We start from the raw sequence: 27,763 nt of genomic DNA, 5'->3' as shown, positions 1-27,763 counted from the left end.
TTATTTAAATGATAGTCTAAGCACCGTGAGGGAAGGTAGGCTGTTTCTGAGGTTTATTAAAATGTGCTTTCTTTATGAAGTTGGGAGGAAAACTCAGATTTAAAGTAGTTTATGTTGTTTCGTGCTTTGAGAGTCTTTTTGAACCATTATGTAAATCAGAGAATTTTGAATATGTGCTTTTCTCATTACCAATTGGTAGAAAAATAGATGTAGAATCAGAGGAATTATTTTAATCACTTTTGTGAATTAAGTATCGTAAGAAAATAGTAAAATATTAACATCTTCCAGCCTATAAAAATAGAAGTTTGTTGAAGATACCTTGGGAACTAAGCTTCCATGGCAAGTTTAATTCTTACCAATGTTCATTTCAACTTCACAGCTTGGTGTACACTCTCAAGTTGTATTTGAGTTGATTAAGTATTTCATGCATTTTAATTGTAGCAATGGCATCTATATTATAATTGGATTTACTACGTAAAGTAGAAGTCAGAATATATTTGCCATATTTGCTGTTCTTCTTTTTTATTGAATAGTCTGTGACTTACAATATTGTGTAAATTTAAGGTGTACGTGTTAATTTGGCACGTTCGTATATTGTAATGTGATTGCCATTGTAGCGATATTTATCACGTCTGTCACACTGTGTAATTATCCTTTCTTCTTAGTGGTTGGGATAGTTAGGTTTTAGTCTCTTAGCAAGTTTGGTGATTGTAGTACAGCACTGCTGTCTGTATTCATTCTACTGCCTTAGACTTCTGTGGCTTGTTTACTCCTCATTGCAAGTTTCTACCCTTAAATAGCATCAATCTTATCCCTGCCATGTTTACTTTTGCTTAAAATGAGAATGGATAGTTTATATGCGACAGGCAGAAAAATTCAAACTAATTTAACTTGTAAAATATTTGTATGTCTGGTAGTAAAATGTAAATTTTAAAGAAACAGATGCAAATCTCCTGAAAACTAAGGTGTTTCACACAAATCATTGACCATAAATGACTTTCTTCAGTGATAATGCAAGAAATAGAGAGCACACTTTATAATTTGTTAAAATGTTCTTTAACAGGTGTTCCTCTTAAAAGAAAAAGAATGAAATATATCTTTTTCACCCACAGGAGGGTTAATTTAGATCATAGTATTTATAATTAAGAAAACTCTAGTTCCCTTTGATGGCTGAGAAGTCACTAAACTATGTAAATAAGCTCTAAGCTAATGAATATTTCCCTTGTAGACAGTGGGTTTACTACTTCTTCTGGTTTTAATGTCTGCTGACACATTTCCACTTTGAAAAAGTCAAAATAAGTGATCTTTTTGCATTATTTTATTTATTTTTAAACTTTGTATCTCAAATAGATTGCATCTAAGAATGCTTTCATGGCCAAAATCTTGAATATTGGAGTATTTTATTAGATTATTCTCCATTTGTACCTTTTTGTTTTAGTATACAACAAGGCAGAGTATTTTTATGTATCTTCCCTGTTTCATATAGCTTGCACCTTAGAACTGAATTATAGAATTGTGAGCGTGAACTCTTTGCATTGATTATGAAAAAATGTGCAGTGTTTAAGTGTCTGAAATGATTGACCTGTGAAGTGGGTTAGAAAACACATGTTAACCTTGCCTCAGTCTGGGAAATGATATGTACTACAAAATTGATTCATCCGATGTTTTAATCTAATCCCAATTGTCTTTGTAGTTTATACTGAACCAGTCCACCCTTTTTTGGCAGCTGTTGGGAAATCTGCTTTTCTGCGTTTGCTGCACATTGGTTCTTTACTTTCGTTCTAACTGCTTTGATTTCTGGGATTGGATCAGAGCTTCTGCTTTTATGACTCTTATAACTCAGCATGGATGATGGACAGCCTTGACACACTGACTATATGAACCTGTCCTATTTTTAAAAAATTATGATTCCTGATCACGTCCTAACACAGGAAACAAAACTGGGTGTTTAGGATCAAGGCAAATGAACTGCTTAGCCTATCTGCTTTTTGGAAAAAATATAAAACAAAGCAACTAAAGTAAATTAGAAAAGTGAGATTTGGGGAAGAGGATGGCCCTTTGTTCTCTCCATCTTAATTTTTATTCTTTTATCATTTTAGTTACTATGAAACAGGCTCACATGTGACAGATGCACATATTCAGATTCCAAGATAAATATTCATGAGGAACACAGTAGGTGCTTGTTACACGCCTGCTAAATAAGGACCTTCACCTATTTATCTGAAAAATATAACTTAATTACTTTTCTGAGCAAACAAGAATCCCACATCAACAATAAATGTAATTTCAGTTTATTTAATATATACAAGACAGCAAATAGAATTTATGAGTATTTATAGTGATAATTTTAGTAAGGAATAGAGAAAGAGTTATGAAAGTTGCACCCAGGCTCTTACTACGAGTTAACTTACTGATCCAATTCAAGTAAGAAAAAAAGTCTTTGTGAATTGTATGTTTTCCTAAGCTTAAGGTAAATCTCAGAGTCCTTTAAGTCAAAGGATGTCTTTAATTGTGTTTCCTACAAATAACTTGAGAGATGTTTCCCAAGTAGCTCAGTAGGCTAAGGGATACTCTTGAGACGTTATTGGCTGGGCTCTGCAGGGAAGAACCCATTTGGGGAGCTGCCCTAGGAAATTTGATTTGCTACTTCTCAAACTTCACAGAACAGCAGGGAGTGGAGCCTGGTATCAGATACTTAGCATTTGTGGGAAAAGCTGAGATAATTCTAAGTGTAGTATTAAAAAACAACACGTTACCATCTAAATCAAACAACTTTCAAGTGTTTTATGGTGATTGATCTCAGTTTTTGGCTTTATGGAAGACGTTTAAAAAACTCTCACATTTTTTTTGCCTCACAATATATGAGAGTAGAATTTTCTTGCTTTGATTTACCTCAGTGATGGTTTTTTCCTTTCAGCAGCTAAGTTTTGAGGTTTTGAGCTGCGCGAAGTATTAAACGTTCATGGCGTCTTTAGACATGCTTGTAATCTGTTCAACAACATTAGTTGAGCTTAGTCATATGATCCTGTTTCTACTGGGAGAGAGCTGTAGTAATACAGACAGAAGGCTCATTTGTAAAGTTGCCTATTTTCTGATTTTAGTTGAGGCAAAATAGTTTCAGATGAAATCTTATGGCCTAAAGATAGACCTATCACATCTTGAGGGTCCTGTTTATTATCAAAGGACCTTGTAATTCTTATTTGGTGGGAATGGGAGTCTAGAAAGTAGGCCTGGTGTCTGAAGGCTTTCTGACCCTAGAATTGGAACATTTAAGCTGCTTAAAATGCATTCAGAAATACATATATACATAGATACAAAATGTTAGGGAACATGCCCTTTTAATAGAGGGGCTCAGAACTTCATTTCAGATTGACCAAGATTTGGGGATATATTTTTCTTGAGGGATAAATAAATTCATTAGTCAAATTGGCTATGTCCTAAACTTTATTCAAACAATCCATAAGAATTGAGGCTATATGACAGCTTGTTTTACATTTCCTCATTGTCCCAAATGAATTGTGTACTCTTGTCTCTCAAACTAATGTCTTATTAAGGGTTCTCTTTGCTGCACCCTTGTCCCCACCCTTATAACTTGAAAAGTAGATGAAATCTCTTTTCACTGTAACCAGAAAAAAAGTGAAGATAATCCAAATACTATGAAGCACATCTAACGTGGAGTACCAGGTCCAAATGTTTTTTAGTATATACCATCATTCTGCATTTTAAGCAATATTTTCTGAACGTTGAATATTTTGAGTGGCAATTGCTTGCTCTTATAAATTGATTGGCGTTAATTATATCAAATATAAATCAGTGGCTCTCAACCCTAGCTGCACGTTAGAAGCATCTGAGGAGCATTTTTTTTTTAATGCTAATGCACCCACCCCATTACAATATGAATTAAATCATAACCTCTGGGGCCAGGGCCCTGTGTCTGTAATTTTTTTTTTATATATTACTGAAGTGATTCTAATGTGCAGAAAGGGTTGAGACTGCTGTAATAGACTTGTAACTGTGTGAATATTTGTTATGTTTATTACATTCCCTTCAAGACTTGCAGCAGTGTAGATGAATGTCTTGGCTGGTTCTTGGGTTAGATATCTACTTATTGGAGGGCTTTCTAGAATTTTTTTTGAGAGACTATTGATTGACATTTCTGATTATAGAAAACTCCTCTAGTCTTATTTTGTATATTCTTAGTTATACAACTGAGTATGTGTCTCCAGACTTAGAGTTCAAAAGAATTCATGCAGCTTGATAGAATTTAAACTGATCTGAAATAGGAACTCAAAGATATAAGAAGCCTTTTTCTCTCTCTCTCTCTTTTAAAGGCATTGATGTTTATGGATATAACAAAGCATGAGCTTGGGGAGAAGTGGTGAATATTTTATGGAATGATAATTTTTGTGGATGAAATTGGAAAAGAGATCTCTGAAAACTGCTTTCATAACTGCAATACAATGATAGTGCTCTTGAAATATGTATTTAGGAAGATGTATTTATGCTAAAAAGAACATGTTATTGACTATCATTTATCCCAGACTGTAAAAAGATAAACTTTATTTTACATCCACATAGACCTGTTAGCAAAGGTACATTGGACATAAAACAAATAAGAAAAATGAGATTGATGTTTCCAGAGTCCTGAAATTCCTATCACTCACCCTTACAGGTATGAATCTCGGCTTTGACAGCCTAACTCAGATCTAGCAACAAGACTGCTCCGTAAATTCAGGCTTTCCAGATTTGCTATGGCACACACACTGTAGTATCTTCCTAAGGTTAACTTTATGTTGTTGTGGTGGTAAATCTGGGGGGTAACTACCTGGCAATTTTTCTTTTTCTTCTACATCATTAAGCTGTTTGTAAATATTCTGCAGTTTTTATAAAAACAAAACAAATATGTAACATTTACAGTTTATCTTTATTGATTCCTTTATCAATATATATCTTATATATGGTCATATTGAAAGAGGTTACATAAAATGTTAGGCATATTTCATTTTCAAAGATGGTGTTTGTTTACCGTAAGTTGAAACTACCTTCTTGTTAATGTAAATTTAATAGGCAAACAGTAAGTTTTCATTGTAAAAGAATAGTAATCCCTTGCTTTCAGATTTTCTGGAACTCACTTTTCTTTTTTCAGGGTATGATGGAAAGCATACTAATACCTAGCAGGCTCTTATGAAATGTATGTTTAGTGGTATAGATTCTCAAATGTATAACATTGTTTCTTTGGAAAAATGACTTCTAATTTATTGCGATTTATGCTTAAGTGGAATAAAAGCAATAACTTATTTTTGTATAGTTCTTTGCAACATATGAAATGTTTGTAGGTGATTAAGTGAAGATATTTATAAGTGTTCTTATTGAAGAAGTTTAATGGTAGAAAGTTCATGAACTCTAAGGAAATTTAATTTGTCTCAGAAGGCAAAAAGCTTATATTTCTTTATTTAAGACCATTCTTTTTGGTTCCTTAAAAGTACCTGGTTCTTTGATTAAAGATGCAGATTTTGCTGTCTGGTCACAATTACATTATTTTGCAATAGCTCAAATACTACATGACAACAGTCAATCCACTGCCTTGCTTTTCAGGTTTGCATATAATATGATACATGGATGGATAGCACTTCTTAATTCAGTGAAATACGTCTCCAACACTCTTGAATGCTGAGTTGTACCTTTTAAAACTATCTTGGGGAATGTTGAATTCAGAGGCTATTTTTCGTGTGGACCTTTGGACTGAATTTGATATAAGTAGCCTCTAGTGGTCCTATAAAAGCTAGTTGAACTTGGCATTGCCCTAGAAGCATCTTGAGGTAGTGGAAAAGCCTTACATTTAGAGTCATACTGGTCTGAGATTGAATCCCAATCGTGTGATTTGGATTAGTTACACTTTAGTGTTTTTGACCCTCAGTTTTCTCTATAATGGGTTTAATAATATCTTCAAATATTCCTAGAGACAAAACCTGGCTGACGTCCCTCTACCATCCAGCTGTAATAGTCCCATTACAGAAAATGCCTAAAATAACAATTCCTTGTCAATTTCTCTGGCACGTTTAGAGAAGCTGTTTATTCTTTGCCGTAGCTCTAAATGTTAGTAGGTCAACTTGGTACCAGTGATCAGAAGTGAGGCCATCATTTTATGATAAGTGTCAAGCAATTTTGGAGGAACAGTTTCATATTAAAACAGGTTTGATAAATAACAGATACAGGTACTTCCCAGACTACTTTAATACCTGGCATGAAAAAAAGACTGCAGTTATCTTTATATACCCATCTTCCATCATCTAGTGCTGCTTGAGAGAAAAAGATTGTTTCGCCCAGTTAACTGGGCAAGGTGCTTCAATTCTATAAAAGATTAAAATCTGATCGGTTGTTATTTCTATGCACACGACATTTTAGGAGTCATGAGATAAGCCATAATGAGACTTAGCTATCAATTAGAACCTCTGTCGTTAAAATTTGTTACTTTTCTCTGCCTCAATCAGAAAAATGGGCCTGTATGTCTCTATCATTTTCCTACGTGTTTTATCCATTCTGCTTTAATTGCACATCATTTTGCCATTACTTAGGCCTAATTCTCTTGTAGCACCCCCCCCCCCCCCACCACCTAGTTTGTGGTTTTGCCTTGCTACGCAAAGTGTATTCCGGGGACCAGCAGCTAAGCATGTTGTTGGAAGCTTGTTGCCCTACTCCAGATAGACTATATCAGAATCTGCATTTTAACAACTTCCCCTAGTGATCTTTATGTTTGAGAAGCGCTGGGTTAGTGTTTTGTATTTTATCTAGTGAAACTATGCTATAGGGAGCATCACTCTTCTGAAAAAGGTGATTGGCTACAACATGGGATCTTGTTGGTGATCCAGCCTTGACATTTATTGTTAAGTTTGGTGTTATGAATCTAATGAAGCAAAGAGTTATTCTAGAATACTAATCTGAGTTTATGGGCTGTAGTTCAGGAGAAAGACTTCAAAACCTTGGTATCAGCCTTCCTAGCCTTAACATTTGAGACTCTTTATCTCAAATGGAGTGGCAATGCCTGCCACACCTGTTTTTCTGAGGGCTATTAGGAGGATCAGCTCAAGTGAGATCATGTGTGTGAAAGTGCTTTGGAAATACCAAAGAGGTGTACTATTGTAACTGTTGATGGGATGAAGATGATGACCCTTCAGGCTATATGAGCCCTGTGTTTGTTAAGGATAGTGATGGCTTTGCTAAGTGGTTGCTGTGGTAATTGGAACAGGTCTGTGTATTCTCTTCAGCATTACATTTAGATTTTAACTTGACAGTTTTCTGGCCACACTAACAGTTCTGACTTCCAATTCCAAGTAGCTACCCTGAGGTTTTCATAACACCCTTTAGATGCTGAATCAACTAAATGGTTTGGCCGCATCCTTTGAGTAAACTGTGTGTCATTAACATATTTTGCTATATAATATGTTGAATAAAATTTCTGTAATTCAAAAAGATGCTACTGTGATTACATGATAGCATTTTCAAAGAGATACTACTTTTTGTCTTTGAACCATGGTAATTTCCTTACATCTTGTAGATATAAGTTCCCTGAGTCCGAAACCAGAGTGGAATATAATTGTTTGAACTTTCTTATCACATGAACTCTGATGACTTTTCTCTCTACATTTCAGCATGATTGAATGTCTCTATATTTCCTCTCTGTAGTATCTGCTTAATCCTCGCCAGCGTTGGTCTAACAAATAATAATGTATATTTCCAAGAATTTAGAAGTTATGAGGTAAGATATATTGAAAACCTTTTTCTGAATTGTTTGTATTCATCTGTTTTTGCTCCTTAGCTCCGTTTTCATTTCCTGCTTTATCCCGTTGTTTGATATGTTGTGTAAGGTGGTAGCGTAAGAGAGCAAATGTATATCAGAAGATAAAATGCATCCGGTGAATAGATGGTTTAGTTATCCTTTAAGGCAAAGTAAGTTTGTTTCTGTTTCTGCATTTTGATAGTAAAACCTTTTGTTCCTTGTTAGTCACTGTGTTAGAAACTTTGTATGTTGTTTTATTAATATTTTACTAATATAGAGAAGATACATTTATAGTAAAAGTTGCAAGCAGAAAGTAAAATGTGAAGGTCTCCCTCCTTCCAAATGGCCCAGTCCAACTCTCCAGCAGGAAACATTAGCATTTTCTTATGTCCTTCTAGAAATTATTTATGTATATCATAACTATCTGCGTGTATCTCCCTCATTTTTTTTAACGAAGTGGATTCATACCATATAGGCTGTTCTGCGGTTGTTTTATTTACACATAAAGATGTACTTTGGACTTCTTTCCATAGCAGTAATCCTGATCTAACTCATTTTTTTTTATTGTGCAGAATACCCAATGTACGGATGTGACAGAATTTAAGTTCCTTATTGATGTTAGATTGTTTTCAGTTTTTACTGGTACAAACTGGTGCGTCAACATCTTTATCTATACATTTGTCTTTACACATTGTCCAAGTGTATCCAGAGGATAAATTCCTAGTAGAATTGTGGGTCAGAGGATGAGGGTATTTTAAATCTTGGTTAGTAGTACCATGTTGCTTTCTTCGTAGTTGCATTAATTTGCATTTCAAACAGATTTAACTCTAAGAATAACCAAGACAACTCTAAGAGTGTAAGTAACTTGGCCCACATTCTCAAAGTTAGTAACTGGTAGAGTCAACTTTCAAATTCAGACCTACTCACGCTATTTCTTCTAAGCTACGGATGTCTCAGCTGCCATTTTAAAGCATAATTTTGACTTCCAAACTAGGAAGTATCATTCCGTATTTTTTTATATTCCCATCACTCAAGCAATACTGATAATTATTGTTTTCTAGATATGTAGCCCTATATGGTTTTCAAAACATTTTTACATTCACGTTAATAATCCTGTGAGATGGACATTGATTATTATCCTGATTTACATGTGAAGAACTGGGGCTCAAAGAAGAAAACCTTAAATTTAAAAATGTAATCAAAAGATGGTCCTTGGCCAAAGGCCTTATAGCCACAAACTACTAAAGTACTCAGAACAAAAAAATGCTAGCAGAGAAGGTGAAATAGGGTGTTTGAGATTAGTGGCTTTGAATGTATTGATTGGGATATTATATTCATGAAGAACAGGAAATACACTAGAATATCTGGCCATGGGGCCCCATCACACCTTAAGCCAGTGCCTCAAGAATAGCTTTCTTTTGGCAGCCCCTGTGTGTTATGGCCCTGGGGAAAATGACTTTGACATAGCTGTCTTTTAAAGTTGTTACTTATATTTGATCCAAAACTTATTTTAAATTTCCACTGTAAATACTATTATCATTGCATTTATAATCATTTAGCCTTGCATTTATCACAATAGTTCATTTTTATGGTGGTGTCTCTTTGTCTATCTCACTTCCTTTCTTATTCTCTCTGTTCTAGGCTCAGATCAAATTTTTTTCTCATTTGTCTCAGTTCTAAAGAAATAAGATCTTTCTCTGTATGGCCTTAGGGTCAACTCTTGACTTCAGATTGAAGCTTTCCTTTTCTCTTGGTCACCTGAATTCCTGCACAGCTATATCTACAGACGTTCTTAGAACAACTTTTTCTGTTTTTGCTTTTTATTATTTTTTACTTATAATTCAGAACTTATTTATAAAGTCAGTTTGATTCTTCCCATTTTATGAATAAAGAAACTGAATCATAGAAAGCTCGTGTGACTTACTTCAAACACAAGCCAAAGTCAGAGTTCAAATTATTCTTTACTATCCACTAGTTCCTACTTCATTACAAAAGTCTCCAAGTTACGAAACAGGTTGTGTTCCAAAAATTCGTTTGTAAGTCCGTTATTTGGCACTTGAATTTCCTTTTACCACAGCGGGGGAAAAATGTTATAAATGGTGATTAGCTCCCTTGGCTGGCCTGCAAAAATCTGTTTAACTCTATATGACTACAAAAGGATGCATTTGCAATAAAAATAAGAGAGAATGATAGCTGGAATTCTGATTACAAAGAAAAAGAAAATTTTTTTTTCCTGAGGAAAAGCAGATTGAATTAGAAGATAGGGAGCAGATGAAATTTTGGAGCGTCCGGAAGGGATTTCAGGGCACTTGGAAGCATGTTGGAGGTTTATGGCACTGTCTGAAGCCCAGTTGCACTTGAAAACTTTGAGGATTTTTGTTGTTAGATACTTCTCACTAGCATAACTTACCTGACAGCTGTGATTAGAGTTGATAGGATTGACTGAATACTGAATACTTACCAAAAAATAGACTCTGGAGATGATATTAACCAACTTGGGATGGTAAAAACAAACCAACAAACCAGACAAAGTCTTCCTTCCTTCCATCCTCCTGATGGAAAGGTCGGGAGGCAGTGTTGATTTTCCTATTTACAGAGCAGATCCCATCAGCTGGGGTAGTGTGGCCTAAGTCTGGAGAGAAGGTTTGGAGGCCTGAGTCATGGTGGAGACAGAGAAAGCATGTGCCTTTGGTGATTTCTGTGGAGTGTTTGTACAATGAGAGTTTCTAACTCTGGGAAATGACTGCATTAATCTCATCTAGCGATTGCTTCTTACCTTATCTAGACTGTCTTTCCCTTAAGCATAGAAATAAACATCTTAAATTTCAATTAACTTTTTAAAAAGTCTAGCACCTTTTTAGATGGCCTTTAATTTGTATGTTTTATTGTTTTCTGAGCATTTGCACATAGCTTTTTCTTTTGTTAACAACAAAAGGGAGGATATTTTCTTCAGTAAATGGAAGGTACATTTACCTATCAGTGCTTTGTTTTGGGTATATTATTTGAATGTTTTATAGTGATATTTATTCCCAGGAGTGACTTAATGAAGGAGAGAGCAACTGTGTTTACCACAACAGTTCCAGATCCTTCTCAATGGTATTAAAAAAGGAAGCTGGTAGGGGCTGGCCCCGTGGCCGAGTGGTTAAGTTTGTGCGCTCCGCTGCAGGCGGCCCAGTGTTTCATTGGTTCGAATCCTGTGTGTGGACATGGCACTGCTCATCAAACCACGCTGAGGCAGCGTCCCACATGCCACAACTAGAAGGACCCACAACGAAGAATATACAACCATGTACAGGGGGGCTTTGGGGAGAAAAAGGAAAAAAATAAAATCTTTAAAAAAAAAAAAGAAGCTGGTATTGGCAGACCGTTTTCAAAAGTGATGATAAGGCTGATGAGAGAAATAACATCTACTTGATTTTGTGTGTTTTGATATTTATAAATGCTTTGTCCTTTCACTAAAACAATTTATGGAGAAATTTTTTACTGTCCACGTTAATTCTTCCATTTCTTATAGCCTTGATGTTTATATAACTAAATTTGTGTGTGTGTGTGTGTGTGTGTTTGAGGAGTTTTATCTGAAAGGTAAATAAATTAATAATACTACATTGGTATCCTAGTACAATGAGTATCTTCTGGATATCAGTATTCAGATTGAAACTTTATACCTTATCCCGGCATGCTCTGCTCAGAAATGCCCTTGTTGAGTAGTTTATATGTTGAGTGAAAACGTGCATGGAAATCTTCCTCATGGCTGACCCAGGTTTGTCAGGTTAGATTACCATGTCCTCAGACTGAATAGAGATGATTTCCTCTGGTACTTGTGTGTCTGCCAGAAGTGGGGAGAGACTAGAGAGATTTCTCTAGAAGCTGTTTTGTTTACTTAGAAGAATGTCATACCAGAAGGGTTAGTGAGCCAAAATATGGTTTTCTTTTTTTCCTGTTGGCTTTCATGTATGGGTTAAATAGAACAGTAGCATTTGATGCCCCATTTTTGTTACTGCAAATTCCCAGATTTCGTGTATATGTTGGTCAGAGGGTGGAGAGCGCACAAGGGGAGAGGGTAAAGGTTGTCTGTTTTTGCTCTTGTTTGTGGACTGGACAGAAACATACTACTGGTAATTTAAGCCTTAATTTTTCCTTTATATTGTAGGCCTAGAGCCTTTGGTAGAAGGAAAAAAGTTAAGAACAAAAATCCCGTTTTAAGCAAATCTTATCCATAGTATTATTTTTCTCATGTGCGAGCAATGCTACCTGTAGTACATAACATAGAAAAGAAATTAATCAGTTCATGGCAACTTACATGTGGCATGTTTGTTCATTATTTTTTTTGCTATTATATTCATTGTTTTAGGGGATAAAACTTTTGTGTCTTATATCTTCGTTGCCGCAATTCTTAGTTTTTATTTTCTTTTGTAGGACCTGAGTGGCTTAGGGAAAAGTCATAATCTCCTGACATTTTGCTAAGACATTCTTGAGATGATTCACATTATTTTGACCTACACAACTAATTGTCCTCAAAGTGGCCCTTCATTTTGCTCATTACTCCTTTATCAGAACACCCCATGAATTGTTGAAAAGCTGAAGGATGTTGTTGGAATCCTCCCTCTCTTCTTCCCTCTCCCTGTCCTATCCTAAAATATTGTGATTCTTAACTGATACTTGCACACCTATGATTGGCAGAGAAGAAAGGCACTGAAAGTAGAGGTGGGGCGGCGAAAAACTAGTCAGTAAGGATAGAGAGGGTTCTCAAAGTGCAGAAGTAGCTGGGAGGAAAGAAGAGTGCTAATGTGTTGGCTGCTTCTGTTGCAGATGCTGCTGGGTTTCCTCCACTCTCTCACAACTCCTGCAAGAACCCTTGTTTTCAAAGAGCTGCTTTTGAACATCGTTCCTGTCTTTCCTACTATAGTCTAGCCTGCTTGACTCTAAGTGGATGATTTTATATCATTTTCTTTCTTAGGGTCAAGAAATTGGAGCATGGCTATGAGCAATGGCAACAACGATTTTGTGGTTCTGAGTAATGGCAGCATCGCAACCAGTGCTACCAACCCTAGTCCCCTCACCTCCTGTGATGGAGACCTTGCAGCCCAACAGCTCACACCCAAAGAAGCACCAAGAACAAAAGTGAGTCCAAATGGATGCCTGCAAGTTAATGGCACAGTTAAATCATCCTTTCTGCCTTTAGACAACCAAAGAACACCTCAGATGTTATCCCAATGCTGCCATCCTTGCCTATACCATCACCCTTTGACTAGCCATAACGGTCACCAAGAGTGCCATCCCGAGGCTGGCTCTGCAGCACCTTCTGCTTTGGCCTCGTGTTGCATGCAGCCACACTCAGAGTATTCTGCATCTCTTTGTCCAAACCATTCACCTGTGTATCAGACTACGTGCTGTCTTCAGCCCTCTCCATCCTTCTGCCTGCATCATCCGTGGCCTGACCATTTTCAGCATCAGCCTGTGCAACAGCACATAGCCAACAGAAGGTGAGTAGTGCAAATGTTTTGCTGACCTTTAGCATTCAGTGAATTCGACATGAATTCTCCTTCCCCAAAAGAGGGAGGGAAAAATGTGTCAGAGTAAGAAAACCAATGAAAATGTGTATTTTGTGGATTGTGTAAAGCCTACTAAAAGACAAATGAAATAATATTACATCTACTTTATCCATTGGCTTCTTAGTCAGTTAAACTCTCCCTTCCTTTTTCTCTGTCTGCATGCTGGTGAGGTGTTCCTGCTAGGCCTCGAGTTAGAAAGTTCAGCACAAGGTTTTAATAAGTTAGTAATTTCTGTTGTTAAACAGGGGAGATATATTTGTGATGAGGCTGCCTAAAAAGGAGTCTTTTATTTGCTATTACATTCGTCCCTCGTATCTGCATCTGCGGGGGAGTGGTTCCAGGACACTCATGGGTACCAAAATCTGCGGATGCTCAAGTCCCTTATATAAAATGGCGTAGTGTTTGCATATAATCTATACCTATTCTCCCGTATACTTTAAATCATCTCTAGATTATTTCTAATATCTAATGCAATGTAACTAGTTGTTATACTGTATTATTTAGGGAATAATGACAAGAAAAAAAAGTCTGTTATGTGTTCAGTACAGATGGAACTGTTGTGGGCCTTTCCACTGGTTGGTTGAATCTACAGGTGTAGAACCTGTGGAGGGCAGACTGTGATGATAGTAATCAACCTTTATGAAAAGAAAGCACAAAACCTGTTGCTTCCTTATGGCTGTACTCACAATTTCTATTCATGTGGTTTGGGTGACTGTGTAATATGTAGAGAATAGACGAAAGCAACAATCCCTTTCATAGCAGATGAAACCTATAAATCTGTAGCATAGGACTTTAAAAAATATTTTTTGTAAAGCATTTCCAGACCTGATAGATTGAAAAGTTCTAGAAAAATCTTTATCACTGTCAGTTCTTCTCCCCATCTCAGCCCATAGCTTCTCTTATATGTGCTTTTCAGCTGTTTCCTCCATGAGTAAATTAAGTCACATGCAGTGCAGATAAGCAATGGTAATATATTTTATAAAACACTAAGTACTTTGTAGAGACCAAGTATTATCTCACATTTTTAGGTAGTAAAGAATTTTAAAAGAGCTAGAGAGAGCATTCTTTTTTTTTACAGCATAATTTACATACAGAGAAATGCACATATTTTAAGTGTGCAGTTTGATCAGTTTTGATCAATGCATACACCAGTGTGATGCACAGCTCAGTCCAGTGGAGAACATTTCTACCACCCGAGAAAGTTTCCTCAGGCTGCTTCTTAGTGATTCCTTCTCTCTTCACCAGAAGCAGTTGCTGTTCTGAGGTCTGTTACCATAGATTTGTTTTGCCTGCTCTAAAACTTCCTGTGAATGCACTGATACACTATGTACTCTTTTGAGCGTGGTAATTTTGACTCAGCCTAATGTTTTTGAGACTCATCTGATTGTTATGTGTATTCGTTTCCCTTTTGTTGCCGAGTGGTAATCCATTGCATGCATGTAGTAAATTCACTTTTAATTAAAGTACAAACTTCCAGTTATAGAATAAGTTTTGGGGATGTAATGTACAGCATGGTGACTGTAGTTAACAATACTGTATTGTATGTTTGAAAGTTGCTAAGAGAGTAGATCTGAAAAGTTCTCATCATAAGAAAAAAATTTTTGTAATTGTGTGTGATGATGGATGTTAACTAGACTTATTGTGGTGATCATTTCACAATAGATACACATATCAAGTCATTTATGTTGTACACCTGAAACTAACATGATGTTATATGTCAATTATACCTCAATTTAAAAAAGTCAGATCCAGACAGGGATTAAGTAATAATCAGGTTTTAGATGCTGTTGTGGTTATCTGGTTTCACTCTTTTAAAAAGAGAGGATGAGAAAGATGAGGAAAGGGGCAAGAGGTGGGGGGAAAGTCCTCCACTGTGTGTTTCTACAGTTTCTGAATACATTTTCCGTATCAGACATGAGAGTCTTCTAGTTATAGAACTATGATAAGGACATTCACCGAAGCCATTTCTTAGAAGACTTGTCCTGACAGCATTGTGCTGCATGACCAGTTTTAGACTCTTTCTGCTTTGAATTAAACTGTGTAAGAAGTTGATTTTGAAATTATATGGCCATAAATATTAATGTTTTCAAGTCATAAATTATATGGTTGCAGAGTGTAAGATGAGATAGATAGTTCCACATTTTAAAGCTGACTGCCCCTTTAAAAAACTTCACAAAATATCAAAACTGTGGGCAAGTAACCAATATGGCAGGCGTGTCAGTATCTTCAGGATTTTGGCTTAGCATTTCTCAATGACCTAATTTTAAAGGAACGAGAGTCCTGTGTACATACGACTTTAAATAGAATGGCATTAAAAAACAAACTGATAAAAATGCCATATCTGTCCATCAAGAAAAGTTGCAGAAGAAACTGGAATATTATTTGAGAAGTTTTTCATATTTAGAATTTTATCTCAAGAATCTGAGCGTTTTGGTCAGCTATTTGTAACAGACATAGAGTCTTTTAAAGATGCCTACAAAGGAATGGTATGTGTCCAGTTTTTTTTTTTTACAGTTTTACTTTACTGTAAAATGTGTGCTTCCAGAATTACTTCCCTAGTTTCTACATTTATTTATTTATATTATCAACAATATTTACTGAATACTTCTATGTACCGGGCACTGAAGATGTAGTTCTAAACAACTTGAGACCTTTTTTGCCTTCATAGAGCTATAAGCTAGTAGGAAAGGAGCCAGAAAAGCAGGCAGCTACAATCTTGTGATAAGTGCTACCAAGAAGGAACACCCAGGGCTGAAGATGAATAGAAGTTACAGATGGGGAGGGGGTGGTCCTGCAGACAGCGGGAACACGTTGTACAAAGACTTATAAGGTAGTCTGAGCCCAGCTCCAGCACGGTTCAGTATCGCTAGACCCTGGAGGAAGAGAGAGTGGCAGCAAGAGGAGAGGTATCCTGGGACCACATCCTGAGGGGCTTTGTAAATCACATTAAGGAGATTTCTAGACTTTATCTTGAGGCCAGTGAGGAGGTATTATAGATTTGTGTGTGTGTGTGATTTCTTTATTGTGGGAAAATACACAAAACATAAAAGTCATCATTTTAAGTATATTCACATTGTTGTGCATCCATCACCACCATCCATCTCCAGAACATTCTTCATCTTCCCAGACTGAAACTCTATACCCATTAAACAATAACTCCCCATTCCTCCCTCCCCCAACCCCTGGCAACAGCCATTCTTACTTTCTGTCTCCATGGATTTAACAGTAGGACTGGCAGATTTCACTTAGCGTAATGTATTTAAGGTTCATTCAAGTCATAGCATGTCAGAATTTCCTCCCTTTTTAAGGCTGAATAATACCGCATTGTATGCATATACCACACTGTGTTTATTGGTTCATCTGTCAATGGACACTTGGGTTGCCTCCATCTTTTGGCTGTTGTGAATAATGCTACTCTGAACATGGGTATACAAATGTCTCTTTGAGTTCCTACTTTCAGTTCTTTTGGACATGGACCCAGAAGTGCGATTACTGGATCATAAGGTAATTCTGTGTTTAATTTTTTGAGGAACTACCAAACTGTTTCCGCAGCTGCTGTCCTATTTCACATTCCCACTAGTAGTGCCCATCCATGCTAACACTTGTTCTTTTCTGTTGTTGTTTTTGGCTTTTTTATAGTAGCCATCCTAACAGGTGTGACATTACAGATTTTTAAGCAGAAAGGAAGCACTATTAGATTCTCATTTTAGAGAGGTCCGTAATCTGCACTGTGGAGAGTAGATTGAACTGGGTCAAGACTATTGTAGAGAGGAAGACCACTAGAAGGCTTGCCGCAATAACCCAGGTGAGAGATGATGGTAACTTGAACCAGGATTTAGAAATAATTTCATGCTAGAGAGATTTTTGAGGTAAACTCTACTAGATTTGGTGAACAATTGGATATGGGGGAGGAAGGGAAGCAGAATCACAACTGATTTTCAATTTCCTGGCTTGAGTAACTGGGTGGGTAGATAGGAATGCCAATCACTAACATGGGGAAGATGGGAGAAGAGCTGTAAGCAAGCTGAGCTGAGGCATTGAGCTTCTGGGGGCACCATAGCAGTGAAAGAGTGATAGCCTTTGAGCTTTCTTGAAAGAATGAAGATGCTGGGTAACACATGACAATTACATCGAGGATAACAATACTGTTGGAGGTTATCTTAGAATGAATACTGCAGCAACTCAGCCCAGCATGTATTTATTTGCAGAATTGTGCCATGGGCAAGGCACGGAGCCAGGTGCTGTCTCTCTCCTTCCCAAACCAGTGACTTATCCACAGAAGCAAATGTGGACATGGATATGGCCACAGTGTAAGGGATAGCAGGACGGTTTTGGATCATCTACACAGGATGTCCTCGCTAAGAAATTCTGAAAATGAGGATGTCATATCATGAGGATGTCATAGTTTCCTTTTTCCATTGCTTTCAAAGGTCATAGCCTTAGAGTAAAACTGTGTACAGCTGGAAGACCCTAGTGTTGTCAATTGCTGTTGCTCTTCGTGCCTATACCGCAAATGGGCCCACCTGGTTGGTATTTTCTTTTATTTTTTAAGTTTTTATTTGTTTATAAAGCACTTAAACCATAGAGAATGTTTTAAAGAGTCAATCAAGTGGAAAATGTAATCTTATCCTAGCTCATTTGCTGCTGACTTTCACTTGTTCATATTCCCATTTCTCTTTTTCCTGACCTTTTGTGATACAGCACCTTCTCTTTCATCCCTTCTTTACTGTTTAAGCTGTAATAAATCTTTCTAAAAGATTCATTATGTCCATCACCTCTGTGTGGTTTTTTTGCTTTTTAAAATTCTCTGTTAATCTTCTGACTGATAAAATTAAGATCATTGCAAAGATCACATTTAGTGTGCCCTGTTTTAATTCCACTTATCAGCACATATTAAGTAGTTTAAATAGATCTCATTTTAAAGCATCTGACTTTTTCATTTGTAAATTCCTGTCCTCATACCCATTGGTCAGGCATTAGTTAACTAATTGAGAACACTAGGAATTCAAAAAGGCAGAAAGTAGTTTCTTCCTATCAAGAGACAAGGCCTATTCCCACAAGTCCTAAACCTAGCTGATGATCCGAATCACCTGGGGAGGTGAAAACTAAACTAAGAATAATAACAAAGAGGTTTCTTTTGCAATAGAAACAATAAAGAACTCTGGAAGTTCAGAGGTGGGAAGCATCGCTCTCGGTTAATGAGGGTAGGGACAGTCTGACAGAGAAGAGAACTTGAGCGACCTTTGAAGGATGACGAGGACATGATAAAGAGATCGAAGGAGGCAGAACATGGAAGGTGGGGGGAAAGTTGTAAGGGGAAAGCATGCAAAAAAAAAAAAGCATATTTAAGGAAGGATAAAGAGAACAGGATGGCCAGAGTGAAGGGGTCATTTGATGGTCACAGAAGAGAGCTTTTCCTAATTCTGTGTCCTGAACACAGTCCAGTTGTCTAAAAGGCTGCATGGTAATGATCTGCTCTTTATCCTACCGAGATCTGGAAAATGCCTCTCAGGAGCCAGTCATGTTCCACGTGTGCTGGTTGAAGCAAAGTTTTGAATTATTCATTGGGGATCTTCTTATTGCCATATTAAAGTGAAAGGGTAATGGTGTTATGACATAATTAATAAGGAGTTCTGCCTCCAAAAATAGCACACAAGATTTCTAATCCAAACTATACTTACCTTTTCATTTGGTGTTGCAAAGAAATGTTCTTGATTCTAACAGAGGACCTGTAAAGGATGCTTGGCAACACCACAGACTCATTCTCCTGGTGGGGAACCTGTGATAGTTTTGGCTAGCTGCCAAATGCATTTTTATTTCTCTGAAGGTGATTTCGTAGACAGATGGTTACTTCGAATGTTCCCCATGGCCCTCTGGAGGAATTAGAGCTATACTGAGTTAAGAAGGCTTGGCACGGGGGGACCATGGAACCCCAGCATTAGCTCAGCCCCTTAAAGGTTCAATAAGCCTTGTCCCTGCCCCCCCATACATTGTGACTGTATAATTTTTGTAACCTGTATTTCCTTTCTCCTTCAGTTCTTTATTAGTTTTCCAATTTCTCACTTTTCTCAAAGGTTTTCTTTTTCTTCTCCCTTAGGATGCGTGTTGCTTTCTATGAAGGGAACTCTTTTTCTTAAAAAGCAAGAAATGAGAATTCTTGTGTTATGTTAAAAGAAAGAGAATCTATCCTTGAACTCTTGTTCTTTTGTATATGTTGTATCATAATGTCCAGGGGTAAAATTACAGCCGTGAGCATCATTTCCCGAATTGTCTTACTTTGCTGCACCTGGCCTGCAGTGATCCACCCTTTCCCCTTTCCTGAGCCCTGGCGATTATGTTATTTTATTTAGCTAGGAAATTTGAACCAAAAATCACTTTGAACACTTCATCAGCATTGTAGCATGAACATGGGCATTGACGCAGATCCCAGAGACTCTGATTTGCCCAAATCACCAGACTCGACCCAAATGGCTTTTCTAAGATGTTAGATCGATGAATGGAGAAATTCAAGGTTCGTTACTTATTTAGCAGATATTTAATGAGTATTTACTAAGTGTTAAGTGCTGGAGACAGAGGTAAAAACTGCAAGCAAGGTTCCCAACTTCAAAGAGATGGAGGTAATGTGGATAGGGTAAGACACTTAGGTTTCAGCATGGGCTGACCACAGGTAGATTGTCTTCTTTGATCAATAAATATTGACTGAATAGCTACTCTATCTCTGGAGCACAGACGTTAAATATCAGTGCTTTTGCAGAGGCACAGGCCAGCTTTATATATTCATGCAAAAAGAGAACCAGACTAGTTTTCTAAATTCATTTCCACCTCTTTTCCTCTCTTATCATAGAAAGGTTACTAGTAGCTCAATTTGTCTTTATTTATTGATATAAATTGTAAACTGTCTAGGACTGTGAGGCAGGTGTCTTTTGCAAGAAGGAATGGCTAAACTGCATTCTTTCGACCTGTGCTGTTCAATAGGGTCCCAAAAAATTAAAAATTCAGTTCTTCAGTCACACTAGGCACATTTCAAGTGCTCAATAGCCACATGTGACTAGTGGCCGCCATATTGGACAGCACAGATAGAGAACATTTCCACCATGGCCCAGAGTTGCATTGGAAAAGACTCTGTTTCTTGGCTCTGTTAAAGCAAGTGAGATCCCTTTTCAACCTCCATGGCAGCAAATGGAACACGTGTGATGTAGAGTGATAGCAGTATTTGACAGAGAATACCATTTTTTGTCAACATAATTCTCGTTAATTGGAGTTCAATTGCTTGTATTTTGTTTAAAATATAACAAAGAAATGGCAAAAGGTAAAATCCCTTTTCTTCAAAAATCTGAAAGACTAAAGCCCTATATCATAAAAAACTTTAGTAGGTAGGCCACATCCTTCAACATCTTCTAGAGACCCCAGTGACATCCCATGAAAACCACTGCCACATCATTATTTAGATCAATCTGAAGGCCAAAGTGTCAGCTCAGTTAATTTGTAGTTGCTTGGGCTTTTTATAAGTAGATCTAAAATACGAATGTGAAAACAAAGCTTTTCTCAGGGGCAGATAAGTACAGCTGGCCTCTAGAAGCAATCGTTGGTGCTACATTACCACTCTCATTTTTCGTTCCTCAATCCTCTCTCCTTTCCTCCCTGCATCTCATGAGGTAGTAAGAGCTGGGCTTTGGAAGAAATACACACTGTGTTTGAATCCTGGCTCTGCCATTTACTAGCTTTGTGATCTTGGGTAAATATTCCATCTCTCTCCATCTTAGTTTCTATCTCTGCAAAAACAGGAGTGACAGTAGTTCTCACGCACACAGGAGAGTGCCTGGAACCAAATAATAATGTCCTTTCTCTTCTCCTTCTGTTTTTGTTCCTTTCATTTTCTTCTCTTATTTTTTTTGTTGTTATTCTTTGCTGCCTGTACTTAATTCTGTTAGTATTGTTTCAGAAATCAAGCTATTACTGAATCCTGGTTTAAATAAACACATGATGAATTGCTTTTCATTCTTATTTATAAATTGCACACTTCACCCCATTGACCTTCGAGAGAGAACAAGTGGAAAAGATGGTCACTAATTTGCCTTCTGGAAGAGGAAGAGGCGTTGTTGGGAATAAATGGACCTCTCCAGCCCCCAAAGACTCAGAGCCTTTATACTTTTATCCTAATTATATAATCTGATTATGATGGTTAATTTTAGAAGCCTGGTCAAATTTAGTCTTGATTTCACTGAAACCAAGGTTTATTTTTACATTCCTTAAAGTAGTCAAGATTAACTTTTTAAAACAGGATAATGTTTGTAAAATTTAAAATGTTCCAAGCCTGCTTGCCAAAGTCAGTCAGTTTGGCAGTCAGATTGAGCGAAGCCCTATTTTACGAGTAGGATTTCTTTTAGAGACTTCTTTATATTATAAATGAACAGATTTTAGAGTTTATTATGCCTCATGGAATGCATTGCAGTCTGTAATACATTTCAGAATATGAGTCTTGGTCATCATTTACTTTAATAATAAATGTCAGGAAACAATGCCCTCTTTATTTCATAAAATTAATTGATAGAACATTTTAGAGTGAAGCAAATATATTCTTTAATTATCCCCTTTCCATATTACTGCTAGTTGTTTAGCAGATACTAGAGAGTGAAGAAAAAAAGAAATGGTTCTAATTTTCTCTTTTTCTTTTTGGTTAAAAAAAGTTTAAAAAGGTAAAATATTTGGCACAGTAAAACTTAATAAAAAGACATAGTTGTGGATCAGTTACATCTCTAATTCCAGGAAAAAGGCAATTGTTATCATCTTCTTTCCAAACAAGTGAATTGTTAGGTGTGATTTAAAATAATTTATAGAACTTAACATTTATAGGAGAATTTTGATTATTGTACTATTTTGTGTTCTTTTCAGCAAAATTGACTAGACAAAATTATATCTTTTTTTCTTTTTTTAACACAAACCAGATAACCAACCAATTGCTTGGTATTTTTGAGTTTGAAATATAGCCTAGTGCCTGGGGCATGTTTGGAACTCAATAAATATTTGTTGAATGAATGATTATAAAAAATAATTCTCACGACTTTTTTATGAAAAATTCACAAAAGTTAAATTTTTAAAACACTTCATGAAGTTAGATTGATCACTGCCGTCAAGCAGCTTATAGTCTAGTAGGAGAAAGATGATGGGAGCAAAAATAACCATACTTTCTGAGTACCAAAATTAGAGTTTGGAGGGTTATGTGAGCCCCAGAGAGGATGATGGAATCGTTGGAGAGCTTAGAGAAAGCATCATGGGAGATGGGAGGGGTCTTTCAAACACAGACAGGAGCCTGACTGCCTGAAATATGGGAACAGGAAGCCTGGAGGAGGTGGGCGTGGGAGCAAGTGTGAGGCGGCCTTTGTCTGGAGAAGGGACCAGAGGAGACATCATGGGGCATTGTGTCTCTTGGGTTCCTCTCATTTGACCTTTAAAGAACAATATGCTATATAGTTAGTCAAAGAAGACTGTTCCCTTGAAACAGTGGATTCTAAATGTTGTGTAATCATCATAAAGCATTTATTAAGCATCTAACTACTTTGTAGGCAGTAATTATGTAGTTCTAATACCTTTGATTTATTGATCTTTCCTTAGGTTTGTTGAACCGTTTTTTTGTATTGCTGTGTATCTTCAGGGCCTAGCAGGGTACCTGGCATTTAGTAAACACTCAGACATTAATTGTTGAATGAACTTAATAAATAATTGAGCATCACTCAAATCCTTATACAGAGCTTGATTTTATGATGCAGTAGTTTGATAATGAAAATCAAGCAGCATTGGTCTAATGTAGTAAGATGTTTCCCAAACAGTGGGAGAAGGTTTCAAAGACTTTCTTTGTTTCCTAAAACTCTGTTTTATTATTGCTGTTTGAGTCTATTTGTGGGGGAGTACTTCCGCCTGTTCTTTAAATCTCCCCCCAAATGCTTGGTTTCTGACTTTTTAAAAAATTACAGCCTCATTCATGAAGAGGAATGAAAGAAAAGGTGGAGACCCAGCCCACTCCCACAGCCCCTAAGCTTCTTTCATATGTGATTCTGGAGCCCCTTTGAGCAAGCCTGGGAGGGCCCCGAGACTGTGCTCCAGGAGAGTCAGCCGGGAATAACCTCTCTGTTTGCTCAGCTCTGGCTGCCTCCAGGATATTTGCAAATCTGCTGTGAGTGACTTTATAGCCATCAGCAGATTATAAAGCTGGCGGATGAAACATAAATTCCTAAATAAGAGTTTGGGCTTTTCTTTGTTCCTGTGTATTTTATGAACTTGGAAAGCAGAATCAAATGAAAGGGTCCAGGACCAGCTTTGATGCCTTGTTCTCTGTGAATCTGCTGACTTCTGGGTTTAGTTAAATCAGTTTGTTTTCTCTATTTGAATCGTACAGGGCTCTGATAGTTACCAAATAGGCTGAGATTCAAGCATGATGCTTTCTGCAGGAATGTAAGCAATTTACTGTTTCTAAGCACTATTTTGTGTGTCCAGTAAGAAGCAACGATGGACAGTTAGCACATTGATTTCGTGAGACCCTATTTGTGCGTCTGTGGTCACTCGGGCCTACCCACCACCCCCTTCTGAAAACACTGCTTTCGTTATGTCACTCCTCTGCTAGGAAATCTTCCAGGGTTTCCCCGAACTCCTTGACCTGGCGTTGAAAGTCCCTTTAAGGGATGAAGTGTGTTTTGTGGGGTAAGCAGGGTGGTTCAGGGAGGTGGGATCCAGCCCTGGACAGGGACAAGGTGATGGATATCAGTGAACAAGAGGACTGTAACAGACTTTTTTCCTGCACTTTCGAGTGTAAACAGAAATCCCATTAATGACTGTGACTGTGTCTTCGTTTCCACTTATATATAATTGAGAGCTAGACTCAGATAATTTTTTTGGCCCTGGCCAACACTAAATCTTCTTGCCCTTTGTTTTTTAGGTGTTATTCCAGGACTTTGTTTTTTAGCTGTCAGCTGTTGGCCTACCATATTGGCCACCAGAAACTAAAACTACTTCATTGTAAAGCAATCCCTGGGAGAGATGTATTTAATTGTATTATTTGATTGTCAAAATGTCTCCCTCTAACACAGAGTTAAACCCTACATTGAGCTTCAAATTGTATTGATTTTTTTTTCCTTCTTACCCCTGACCTCCTTCTCCCAAAGCTTAAAATTATAAAAGTGAGCGGCCTAAGTATCTAGTGAGTATTTTGGCTTGAGGATTTTAGACTTCATTCCAGCTTTCCATGCTCTTAAGTTAGTTAAGTTTAATAAGATTTTTCTGGCTTTCTTATGTGCTTTTCTTGGATCTCTTATTAGTGATTATTATTCACATCTTATTAAGAAAAGTATATACTATACTCTCATTTAGCATGTTTTGTGCGGGGCTCACAGCAACAGTCTGGCACCAAAAGGCTTGAGTTTAAGGGCAAGTGCTTTATAATTTAGTGTAACTTTGAAATGTAACACGTGGGGCTGTTTGCTTTATAACCTCCGACTAAATCATGCAGATTTCGCTTCATGGGCAGAGGAAGAATGTTTTCTTTTAACCAAAGCTACTTTTCAACGTTTAAGAATATTTTTGATTAACCAATTGTGTCCTTTTCAGTATTCTAATTGCTTTAAACTGTTTCTTAAAAAAAAAAAAAAGGCATCCTTAGATTCCTGTTTTGGGGTGTGCATTGCACTGGACCAGAGGCATGTGGTACCTTGACCTTTAGTACGGCCCCTCCCTTCTCCCCTTATAAGTGACAGAGACAAAATGGGTTTGAAAATGAATTTCCCATGCCCTGTTTCCTTCACCTTTCACTGAACAGCAGAATAGCTGCCCTTTAACTAGTGATCCCCTATGCCTTGGAACTCGATCGTTTTAGGAAGAAATAGTTAATTAAAAGTATCAGAGGAAATGACGCCCCTCCCCCATTCTCACCGGGTCATGCATAACATAGTTCCTTTCTTGTTTACTGGAGTAACTAGGGGGAAAATAGCATGATCTTTTGCTTGCTTCTCAGGACCAGGCTCTCCTAATAAGAGAAAAATTTCTTTTTAACTTCAATTGGAACTCAAGCTGTTACTTCAAGGTCTGATTTGTTCCAGCTTTCTGGGGTTTTGAGTCTGAGTGGGGCAGACAGACAATCATGTCCATTGTGTCCAAAACATATTTTTCTCTGGGAACATCACGTAGAACTGCCTTCACGGGTTACCACGCTCTGTTACTAACTGAGATAATAACTGTTAGTAGATGGGGGGAGTATGTAGTTTTGCCCTTCAGCATCCCCATTGGGTAAACGTCCTTAAATGTCAGGAATTTTTCTTTTGCCAGCAAGTTTTGGTTAAGTTAGCATGGGGATTTATAAATATGTGCAAAATGCTTGTTCCTATCGTTCACTGTAGTCTTTTATCACATCTCTACAATATTCTTAATGTCTAAGTTGGAGGTGAGTTTTTCTCAGCTAATCAGTAGCCATTGAATGTTTAAGTGGGCTTAAAGTAGATGGAAGTGAAGACAGCAAAGGAAATTCAGCAATAGAATTGCCCATAATTCATAGACATTTCAGCATTTTCTCTCTTAGACGGGCACATTCTGTCAGTTAAAAAGAGAACATAAATTCATGTGTTTAAGGAGTAGACATTCGTTCTTGAAGGTAGGAATGGTCATAATCAGGGGTCTAGATATATCTTAAGAGAGGTAAATTCAACATGATTTTAAGTATGATTTTAGTATCACATAGTTTAGAAATTAAATATTTTATTTTTCCTTAGTTAAAATAACTAACCTAAGAGATTGTTTAAAAATCATGATTTAAAAGAAAAGCAATTCTTCATCATTGTGAATTCAGTCTATAAAATTTAAATTATAGAGTGCACTTAAATGAAAGATTGTGAGTATCCCATTAAGGTTTCGAAATGGGAAGAGATGGAGGACATTTGAAAGAAATACACCTCCCCCCCCCAAAGATGTAGGTTTTGCATGGAAATATAATCGACTATAAATGGCTTCTACATTAATGATGTACTTGAATATATCTGCTCTTATAAGCAGTTAAGAATATTTAGTTTTCCATCAATATTGTAATTAAGATTACATAACATTTAAATTATTTCTTATTCTATCACATGAATATCTTCTTTATGTAATTTTATAACAAAATGACCTTTCTAAGAATTCTGATAGTAAGTTTTATCACTACTACAAATATTCTAAAGTATTCTAAAATAATAAATAATAGTTTCTGGGTGTAAAGGATTTTAAAAACTTCTTTAAAAATTATGAAGTGGAACTTGGTTGTGCATTGTACATGTGTCTTTGGTGAAGAAAATGGACTTTAATGGCATAAAATCTCAATTAAATTTATAATAACAGAATTAATGTTTTTATTGAACTCTTACTATATGTCAGACATTGTGCTATATTTTACATGCACTCTTTGATTTAATCCTAAAAACAACCCGAGGAATTCAGAGCTATTATTATTATCTCCATTTTATAGATGGAGAAGCTATAGTTTGAAAAATTAAATAGTGTTTAGAAGATTAATGTAAATTAATTTCAAAGAGAGTTGAGTCCTGCTCTGTCTGATTTTGAAGCCTTTCCTCTTAATCACATCTCTATGCTGCTCAAACATCAGAGAATGAATTTATTTTATTTTTCCTAAAACTTGTTTTCAGTTTCAGCAGTAGTTCAAGAAACAGCTAAGTGCTTGTGGAAGTTCATTCTTGAAATCACAGAGCTGAAATTGCACAGATCAGGCCCATAATCCTGAGAAGCACAGACGATTGGCCTCAGGCTGCCTCCGTGATTGTTAGATGATGGACACGACCTGTTCACCGTGCCACCTTGCACAGACCTGAGGAAGAATCCTGCCTCATTTCTCCAATCTGTTTGTGCCGTGTCCATATTGTACTTAAACCACTTACCTAGTGCGGGACACACGGTGGATTCTTGGAAATGCTGGTAGTAATAAACAGATTTTCCACAATTTAAGTGTAACATATCCATTTTGGAGGAGTCATTTAAACTGAATTCTCTGGTTTAGCTGTTACACACCATTGCTGTCACCTTCAAAGTTTTGGATGCCTTTGCTCCAGCTCGCAGCCTACTGACACTGCTTTCTATAAGAAAATAGAAACTGCAGACCTCACTCAGAATGATTTCATGTAGTCTGGCATAACTCGGTCTTTGCTGCTATCTCCTCAGCACACTTCCTCTAGCAGCTTTTTCGCATGCTCCCCTCTCTCTCGTTTACTCAGACTATGGTTTACTCTCTCAATTCCTGGGCGGCCTCACCTAACTTTATGAACACCACTGACACTTTGGCTATAGGATAGCATAGAGGTTGAGAGCTGCACCCTGGAATAGACTGGGTTTGAATGCTGCCTCTATACTTATTAGCTGTGTGGCTTTGGGCGACTTATTTAACCTTTCTGTGCTTTGGTTCCTCATC

General features: G+C 37.0%; 1 protein-coding gene across 12 annotated transcripts in view; it reads left to right on the top strand.

Moving 5' to 3' along the window:
- Nucleotides 1-27,763, top strand: part of DISP1 (dispatched RND transporter family member 1) — a 209,100-nt gene that overhangs the window by 144,090 nt on the left and 37,247 nt on the right. For 6 of the 12 annotated variants that reach the window (XM_070602070.1, XM_070602071.1, XM_070602069.1 and 3 more), the window contains one exon: nt 12,735-13,260. In XM_070602070.1, coding sequence (XP_070458171.1) covers nt 12,735-13,260 — 526 coding nt within the window. Of the gene's footprint in view, nt 1-7,683; nt 7,757-12,734; nt 13,261-27,763 lie in introns of all 12 variants that reach the window. The other 6 variants (XM_070602076.1, XM_070602079.1, XM_070602078.1 and 3 more) reach the window with 2 other exon arrangements.

Source organism: Equus przewalskii, chromosome 31 (assembly GCF_037783145.1).
Source record: "Equus przewalskii isolate Varuska chromosome 31, EquPr2, whole genome shotgun sequence".
Lineage (NCBI taxonomy): Eukaryota > Metazoa > Chordata > Mammalia > Perissodactyla > Equidae > Equus > Equus przewalskii.
The sequence above is the reverse complement of the archived record's forward strand: the minus strand, read 5'-3'. Positions and strand labels throughout refer to the sequence as shown.